The sequence below is a fragment of the Prosopis cineraria genome, unplaced genomic scaffold, assembly GCF_029017545.1.
Source record: "Prosopis cineraria cultivar Desert tree isolate PC_DT_omini unplaced genomic scaffold, ASM2901754v1 PC1122, whole genome shotgun sequence".
Lineage (NCBI taxonomy): Eukaryota > Viridiplantae > Streptophyta > Magnoliopsida > Fabales > Fabaceae > Prosopis > Prosopis cineraria.
Window position 1 is genome coordinate 185 of NW_026556447.1, and position 10,000 is coordinate 10,184.

The 10,000-nt window shown below is 33.3% G+C and overlaps 1 protein-coding gene across 1 annotated transcript; it reads left to right on the plus strand.

Moving 5' to 3' along the window:
* The first annotated feature begins 5,463 nt into the window (after window positions 1–5,463).
* LOC129299336 (potassium transporter 5-like) lies at window positions 5,464–9,642 on the plus strand. The gene is made up of 8 exons (XM_054937794.1): window positions 5,464–5,699; window positions 5,783–6,011; window positions 7,065–7,313; window positions 7,400–7,450; window positions 7,566–7,826; window positions 7,932–8,099; window positions 8,207–8,461; window positions 8,545–9,642. Exons 1-8 carry the CDS (start codon window positions 5,529–5,531, stop codon window positions 9,480–9,482), a joined length of 2,322 nt encoding a protein of 773 aa, XP_054793769.1. The 5' UTR covers window positions 5,464–5,528; the 3' UTR covers window positions 9,483–9,642.
* Window positions 9,643–10,000: the final 358 nt, after the last annotated feature.

The window sequence follows — 10,000 nt, forward strand, 5'->3', positions numbered from 1 at the left end:
AATTTTCATCGTCTGAATAAAATCATATATAAAATGTATAGAATATTATTTTTCTTTCCACAAATGCCTATATATATGGGAAAGTGTTTTATTGACTTCCTCTCTCTTTTTTTTAAAGGTGATGTTAAAATTAATGAATTAAAGACAGTATTGAAAAAATAATAATAATTTTTAAAAAAATGTTAAAGAACATGGAATTTTTTTTACTGTCTTGTTAATATTGTAAATAATTAAAGTTAGATGACTATATAGTTGACGTGCATCCCGCTGTTCAACAATTTGGGCCATCTACATTGTGAGTGACACCACCTCTTAACCGATTACGACGTGTGGCTCCTTTTTTTAAACTTGGCAGTCTCTCCCTTTGAACTTTCCTCCATCCTCCTCCTTTGTGGGCACTTTCTCTTCCTTTGAACCGATTACGACGTGTCGTCCCTTACACATGCATGCCTCTTCTCTTCGAGATATTTTTCGATACTACGTACAATTTTACAGTCAAATTATTTCTTCTCCATTCTTTTTATAGATATATATATATATTTCAATAAAATCTCGACAATAAAATGCATTAATATGCACTACACTCCTGATCACTAGAGTCACTACTAGTGTTCATGTTTCTAAATTTTATTTTATATATTGGTATTGATAGTATCTTAAAATGATATAAGAAAAAAAAGTGATTTAATGAGAATAAAATTCATGCAGATCGATAATAAAGTGAAGCAGCACAATAGTCATTGGTTTTTGTTTGATCAGGAAACATAGGGCGGTGCGTACTATAAATGTCGATTCACATTAACATAGAGAGCAAGTGAAATGCAAAGTAATATATATTGCAAAATACTCTTCTCATCTAATTAAACTGTAAGATATTTTTTCTGGCTGATTAAACTTGATCTAAAATATAAGAAGTTAACTTGATGATGCTTGGAGTCCTATGTCCTTGAAGGAAGAGATATGCTTGGCCTAAAGAGCTAGGGTTCTAAGGAACAAGATGGATGGCTTGAGTTAAGGGGCTTCATTAGAATAAAATTTCGAATTCCTTCTTTCATTCTCTCAATTCATGTTATATTGATTCATAATTGGTTCAATGTATATGAATTGTCTTGTACTTAATAGATATTACGCATAAAGAAGGATTAACTGTACGTAGTTCAAGATTGTGTTCATTGGATTTCTTACCTTGTAAGTTTGTTCTTGACCAGCAATGAATTTGATAATAAAATGTGTTTTTGATCCATCTTCTCTCTTGTCTACTCTCAACTTGAAGCTTGTGTTGTTGACTGGAGAAGGTCAACCTCAATCAAACTAAGTGAGATTCAGTAATTAATATATTAAACACCTAAATCCAATTGAATCAACTTTGTTCTTGCTATTGATTTCAAGCTCATCACTCAATATATACTTTTGCAATCATTTTTTTAAGATTTATTCATGTACTAATTAATGTGAATATGAGAAATATAATCTAACTAAATACTTTTTCTCACTCTTCGTTATGAAGAAGTTAAGAAGAAAAAAAAGACTCATCATGCATTATATTTATTTTATAAAAGTGGAAAAATAATTACTTTTATTGATACCTCCTTTCTCCGATCCTTATTATAAGTGTAGAAATGGAAAAACTTGATATCAGATACTTTGTAGGGGTATTAAATTATTTTTTTCCATATTATCTCTATTAAATTCATTAATTATGAGAAAAATGTAATGCAAAATTAAAAATTTCATCTAAATATAGATAAAATAAAAATTTATCTTTGTTCAAATAAAAATAATAATTTAATTATCTTTTTTTAAGTTCAATAAGAGGATTAGAGGTGACTTGTAACCAGAAGAAAGAAAAGGGTGTACATGAAATATGGCGAATCTCTTGATCCAAAAAGCACGAAGCAGCCAAATATGAATGCAGAGGGCCTTCTGATTGAGTGTGGGGTTTAGGAGTGATGAGTTTGACCGGCGACTTGCGAGAAGAGAAGAGAGGGTGATGTCATGATGAGGTTTCAGCAGACGCAAAAAGCGAAAAAGGCTTGCAACTTGCCACGCGGAAAACTTATTATCGTCACATGCACTTCCCAGCACCCTTTTTCTTGGACAAATTTTCAAACCCACAGCATTTATATTAATTTATTAAGCTCTTCTTCATGAACTACCCCCACCCCCTCACACTTCATGTAGCAATAATCATAGATATAGTATACTTCCTTTCCTTTCATAATATAATATATAATATATTTTTAAAAATATTTATTTTTTAAATATAAAATATTAAATAAATTATATATATATATATATATATATATTTTTTTTTTTTCAACTATGTCCTTATTTTGTTTTACTCTTTTTTTAAAAATCATACATTATAATTTTAATTATTATTGTCAAGAATTTTGCAAAAGATATTTAATGAGCATATAAGTGAAAATATATAAATATTTTTTAAAATTTAAGTTTTCAACTAACATTATTCATGTAAATTGTAAATTAATTAATTATGACTTATATTATAATTTGAAGGGATAAATTAATTAATTACTATGATAATTTTCTCACATTGCAGATAGCGAGATTCAAATTTTCGCAATACTCTTATAATTAATATATATGCGTCACATTCTTATAAATGATCAAATTAATATCCATGGACTCCATCCTACAAAGTCATTCCTATATTACTTCTTCTGTTCCCGTGGTCGTATGAGTTAGAAATTAAGATAATTGTTTCGTAGTTCTTTTGCTTTCATCTTTCTCATAGAAATAACAATTGTACTAAGTAAGATTTAATTATGATTTCAAAAATCTAACTTTCGATTCTTCATATCCACATGTTCTTTTAAAATGGCTTTCAGGAACATATAAATTAATTGTAGATATAAATAACAATTTGATCTCAATTGATGATCAGTGAACTTCGCTAATATCATTATTAATTATATGAAGCGTCTTTATTTCAATCAGTGGTTGACTAGATATTTAAAGTGACATTATGTGATATAAAATTTATAATAAATCATACTGTTATTTGCAAGTTGTGAATAATATAAATATTAGTTTTTGGCCAAGTTAAAAATTTTAAGAGGTTTTGTGTTTACTGTGTTCATGATCTATTTAACTGTTTATTTTATTATTCTCATGTACGAAACATATTATTAAAATTAAAATTTCCTCAATTACATAGACTCTAGAACTGTGCCCCCTAGCTATTTATCATTTTTAATGCAAATTTGTCAGTTTCTCTAATTAATCAATGGACCACAAGCTTAATTTATGCAATTACTAGATAAATTGAAGAATCCCATTTGTTCAGAAGATTTTGAAATGTTTCCACACTGCTTGCATCCATTAACTCCCATTGTCTGCTTGTTTCATGCCAATATTTTAAAACACGGATCAAATAATGAACCAAAAAGATTCGCAAGTTTGGCAAATTATGGTTTTTATAGTTTAACCAGAATAAAAAATAATACTTAAATGAAAAATTAGGTTAAAATGGTCCAAGCGTGCTCCTGATCCTTGGATTTTTCTCTAAGTTTTCAAGAATTGTCTAGGTCAAAGTAGATTAACTCAAGTCAATTGCCAAAATAGGTCAAATAGTTAAACTAGACTTTTTTTTTTTTAGGTGATGGTTCAATCATTTGAGCCGGTTCAGGTTTGAAAATACTTTTTCAAGTACTAGTTGTTTTTCTTAAAATATTTAACTTTATTTCAGTATACAAGCGATTTCAATTCTAAATCTGTCATTTTTAATTTAATTGGGCTTAATATCAATAAAATAGTTATACATTGGACTCTTTCTTTTGACATGCACATACAAGGTCCGTCCAATAAGAATATTGCTTCTTTAAACCCATTGTTTGACACGAAAGGGGAGTAACATAAGCTCTCTCGATAACAATTATAAGTTAAAAGTTAAAACGCGACTGATTTCCCAGTAACTTGGATCTGTTGATTCTGTTTGGATTTGAAAGGATGAGAAACACCATGGTTCGGCCCCAAAAGGAATATCCCAGTGACACTGATAATATTATTAAATAGTATTAAACTATGACGCGTTTGTTTTTTTGCCTAAAGCTTGACGCTTCTGTTTATCAAACTTAAAAAGCGTAAAAGTAAAATATTGCAGCTTGACTTTTCCACTGTACGTGTAAATGCAAATTGATTACCCTGCATACGTTGCCCTATTTGTTGACTAAAGCATATAAAAAAATAGAATATAGATAGATCAATATAATCTATATAACAAATAAAAATTCATGAACTTATACTATTATTAAAATATGAACATTTCATTTTGTTTTTCAGATGCATAAAGAAGTGTAAGCTCGTGTTTTAAACTTGGGGACTGAAAATTCACAGTGCTTGCTTCGCAAAAAGTTCAAAACCAACCTAAAGTTTAATTTTTTACGTTTTAGAGTATGATGTAATTAAGTTTCACAATCTACTAATTAGGAAAAAAAAATCAAGATCGATGCATGCATATATAAACTTGTTTACCAAAAAAAAGATGTATAAACTTGAGGCAATCTCCTTTAAATAAATTAAGCTATTTTGTTATATATAAAAGCGTTAAGTATAATAATACAGAAGGCTTTAATATTCTAATAATCATTACGCGTGCATCTCATCAAACTTTATATATCAAAGATGTTTTTAATTTTTCGATACAAAATTCAAAACATGTTCAGGAGCTAAACTTATACTTCCTGTAATTCTATAGTCCCAAAAAATTCCATAATATCAATATGTATATGCATATATGTGTGTACTGTAAAATATCTATATTGAGAAGTAATATCATTTACAAATTAAATTATGAATGTAGAGTCATAGAGTCTAGACTATACTATTCATTTTTTAGTTCTATTATTCTAATGTTAGATGAAGGAAGCTAGCAGAGCATTACAGATGGCGGCTAGGCGATTGGGTATTTTTCTTTTAGTTTTTCATCTGGTGGGAAAGGAAATAGGGGGAAAAAAACGGCACGTGTGATTGACTCTCGAGTCCTCATGACGTGCGCTGTATGGACTGGAAGAAGAATGCAAAATGAAAATTGCTGTCCTAATTTTTTTTTTTAACACAAACATGCTCTCTTAAATTTTTAACTGAGACAATCTTTACAGAATCAGAAGTCTCGGTTATTAATAATTAATTCTCAAATGCATATTTTCGTGTGCCTCTTTTTTGTTTTTTGTTTTTAAGTATCACAAATTATAAAATTTGACTAATTAAACGATGGAGTTGTAATGAGAAAAGCGGAAGTTACAGTGAGGTAGAGGTAAAAGGCGAAATTGGTGGAAGGTAAATAAATGTTGTCAACAAGAGTTGAGGGGGACCACCAGCATGAGAAGATGGAAAATATTTTCCAGCAAGTTGGGGTGCTTCCTCGTTCCCTTCCAGAGTCTCTTGCTTATATAAGCCCAGGCCTCCATCGTCCATCCCCGGCCACTCCACCTCCTTAAAACTCATTTCATACTCTAGCTGGTACGATACTCTCTGTTTACAACATATATACAAGTTTTCAGTCAATGGAAATGGCATCCAATGACGACACAGGTAAGCACGAATCAACAGTAATTATGCGCAACAGCCAGAGTGATATTGCTAGCTCAGATCATTCCAAGTTCAGCGCCGGCGATCACCGACATGATCCTTTCGACCTCGAATCCCATAGCTTTTCCGCTTCCCATTCCTTTAAGGTCACTTCATCTTCTTCTTTCATCTCGACGCATGCCTTGCCTGCCTTACTTCTTTCCTAAGGTTTTGTTGTATGTATATACAGGGGCCGGCGTTGAGGGTGGTGTTGCAGCTGGCGTTTCAGAGCATGGGCATTGTGTACGGAGATATCGGAACGTCGCCGTTGTACGTGTTCTCCAGTACCTTCAGTGATGGCGTCGTCCACCACCGCGATGACATTTTGGGGGTTCTTTCTCTCATATTTTACACCCTCACTCTCATCCCTCTCTTCAAGTACGTCTTCGTCGTCCTTCGAGCCAATGACAACGGCGATGGTAAATATCCTCCTCCTTTCATCATCACCATCACCATCATCTCATTTCTACTTGTTCTTTCCCCTTAGAAATGAGAATATATTCTTTTCATTTAAAAATATAAAACATTTTTAATTAAATTTTACTTCTTAGTAAAATAGTTATCTACTTTTAAATTAATCATATCTTTTCATATTTATTCCTGTTAAACACTCTATAATAAATATAAATTTATTATCACTAGGGACACTCTTAAAAAAAATAATGATTATACTTGAAAAAATTAAAAATACTTTACATTTTTAACATCTAACTCCTTAAAAAATAATAACGGAGGGAGTAATTAATATCAAACTCAACACCTAATATGTAATTTAACTGTGCATGTTAACTTCTGCCATTATTATTATTATTATTATTATTATTATTATTTTGCAATTTATTTATTCTGCATTTTCTGTTTTCCATGTTCTATCTTGATGGTTCCTTACCCCCCCAACCTCTCCATTCCTCCCCAGTCAATAAATACCGCGTGCTTATTAATGTCCAAAGATTTCAACTGTTTGAATTTAATTTTAAAGCTTTTAATCAATAGTTTTAAAATAACAAAATTATTTTTTAAAAAATATAATAATAAAATTAAATTAAAAGTGAGATAGTGTGTGTGTGTGTGGAAATTTAATTTTGACGGATGAAAATAAGGATTCGTTGCCTCCCTCTTTTTCACACGTTTACTAATTACGACAGCTCGAGAAGATTATGACGTTGTACTTTTTTGGGTAAATTTGCCTCTCAACGGAAAGCGCGTGATTTACGAGTCTTGTTTTACCCTTCCAACACGAGGCAGAACTGGGCAACATTCATCTAATATAGTCCAACCTTTAAGTCCATCCATCAATAGTCCAAAGTTTTAGTCAAGGAGCATGTCAGAAAATACTTCAAGAGAAAGAAAAGTTATGCGCTTATGGGTATTATGTTTAATTAATTAAAATATAAGTATCAGGAACGCTTTCAACCTTTTCAAAATTCATTTATTTACAAGTTGCAGTGAAAATTAATTCACTACTTTTTCAGGAGGGACATTCGCTCTGTACTCTCTGATATGTCGTTATGCGAAAGTGGGACTACTTCCAAACCAGCAAGCTGAAGACGCAGAAGTGTCTAATTATCAACTAGAGTTGCCAAGCAGTGAGATGAAGAGGGCTTCGTGCCTCAAATCAAAGCTAGAGAACACATACTCCGCCAAGCTCTTCCTTCTCTTAGCCACCATGCTTGGTACTTCCATGGTCATCGGCGACGGCGTCCTCACTCCTTGCATCTCTGGTTCGTCACTAAACCAATCCCTTCTTTTCTCATCATTTCATTAGTTTATATGATTTTTCCTTATCTATTGTTAAACTTGACTGCAGTTTTGTCTGCTGTGGGAGGGATCAAGCTAGCCACACCTGCAATGACAGACGGTATGTTCCCACTCATCACAGTACTGTTGCTTAGTCTTTTATGGTTGATTTACAGTTTTGGTCTCAAGTTAATGGGAAGTTAATAACTTCTGTTACTTTTTTAACTTTTACGCAGATAGGGTTGTTTGGATATCAATAGTAATTCTTGTGGGACTTTTCATGGTTCAGAGATTTGGAACTGACAAAGTTGGATATAGTTTTGCTCCCATTATCTGTCTATGGTTCACTCTCATCGGAGGCATTGGTGTTTTCAATTTCATCAAGTATGACCCCACTGTTCTTAAAGCAATAAATCCAAAGTATATAATAGATTACTTCACCAGAAACAAAAAAGAAGCTTGGATTTCACTGGGTGGCGTGGTGCTGGCCATAACAGGTTCGTTCCTATTTACTGGTTTTATTTTTACTGTGGCTGTAACATTGATACAAGTATCTCCAATAACATTTCTCATGAGTTGTGATCTGAAATTGAGCACTGCAGGAACTGAAGCAATGTTTGCTGATGTTGGACATTTCACAGTTCGTTCAATACAGATCAGCATGTGCTCTCTGACTTACCCTGCTCTTATACTAGCTTACACAGGACAAGCCTCCTTCCTTCGGAAAAACAGCGATCTTGTTTCAGAGACATTCTACAAGTCCATACCAAGTATATTCATATTTTCATCAGTTTAAGCTATAAACTTCCACACTGTGAGTTGGCAACTTCGTATCATTCTGTGATCAACTAATTAACCATGGAAAAATGTTTTGCAGGCCCATTGTATTGGCCTATGTTTGTGATAGCTGTTCTGGCGTCAATCATAGCTTCTCAAGCCATGATATCTGGGACTTTCTCTATAATCCAACAATCCCTCTCACTCGGGTGTTTCCCTCGTGTGAAGATTGTTCACACATCGGCCAAGTATGAAGGACAAGTTTACATCCCCGAGATTAACTTCATCCTCATGATAGCTTGTGTGGCCGTCACTGCAGCATTCAAAACCACCACAAAAATTGGAAATGCCTATGGTAATCCTTCCTCTCACTTGCCCTCTGTTGTTCACCATCCATTAAAAACAATTTCTAATCGAAAATTTTATATGCACGTGCAGGTATAGCAGTGGTGTTTGTAATGGTTCTCACTTCTGCTTTTCTTGTATTGATCATGATCATGATATGGAAGACCCACATTCTGCTGGTTATCAGCTATGTTCTTGTCATAGGATCTGTGGAGCTTCTCTATCTGAGCTCAGTGCTATACAAATTTGACCAAGGAGGATATCTTCCTCTTGCTTTTGCTGCAGTTCTAATGGCCATCATGTACGTATGGAACAAAGTGTACCGAAGGAAGTACCACTACGAGCTGAACCATAAGATGTCTATGCAGAAGCTTAAGGAGATAGCAACCAACTCCGATATTTGTCGGATACCTGGTCTTGCAATGTTCTACTCTGAACTTGTTCAAGGAATCCCTCCTATTTTCCAGCATTACGTTGCAAATGTGCCTGCTTTACACTCTGTTCTCGTCTTTGTCACCATCAAGTCACTGCCCATAAGCAGAGTCGCCATGGAGGACAGGTTTCTGTTCTGCAGAGTGGAACCTAAAGAACTCAATGTGTTTCGCTGCGTTGCTAGGTACGGATACAACGATGTGAGGAACGAGCAGGAGCCTTTCGAGAGGGTGTTGGTGGAGAAGTTGAAGGAATTCATCGCCAGGGAGTTCTGGATGTCTCAGAAAATGATCCCTAGCGACGAAGCTGAAGGTTGTATCGAGGAAAACGAGAGAGGAGAACAAACGGAGGATGAAGAGATTAAGATGAAAGAGAGTCTTGAAGCAGAGATAGAGACAATAGAGAGAGCAACTAGGGAAGGAGTGGTTCACTTGATTGGGGAGAACGAGGTTATTGCTAGAAAAGGGGCAGGAATGTGGGACAGGGCTTTGATAGATTATGCGTACAACTTCTTGAAGAGGAACGTAAGACACAGCGGGAAGGTGTTTGAGATTCCTCATAAACGTATGGTCAAAGTTGGGATGAAATATGAGCTTTAGAACTTTGGGAGATATCTCATCAGTTCTTGATCCCGACGTAGGATGTTACAGGCTTCCTGTACAGGAAAATAAATTGCAAGAATTTGCCTACTTACGGATTGTGACATACTTGCAGTTTCCGTTTCATTTCATCGTCGTGAATGTCTGCAATCTGCTTTAGACCCAAAAAAAAACCCAATATCAGATATTTATGCATGTGGGCCAGCAGGTTTGGTTTGGTTGCTCATTAAGTGTGGTGCTCACCACTTGAGCACCTGGATCGTCCGGGTTTTTAATCTAAATGATTCAGATTTTAAGATTTTATTTTTATATTTTTATTTTATATTTATTATAAAAAATAAAAAAAATTAATAATTATACTTTATTATTAATTTGAATAACATAGATTTAATTTATACGGTTTAATTTAATATTAAATTTTTTATAGTTTTTATAAATTGACTATTTAGATATATTTTAGACCATTTAAATTTATTAATAAGCTTTTTTAAAAACCATCTGAATTTAACAATAATTTT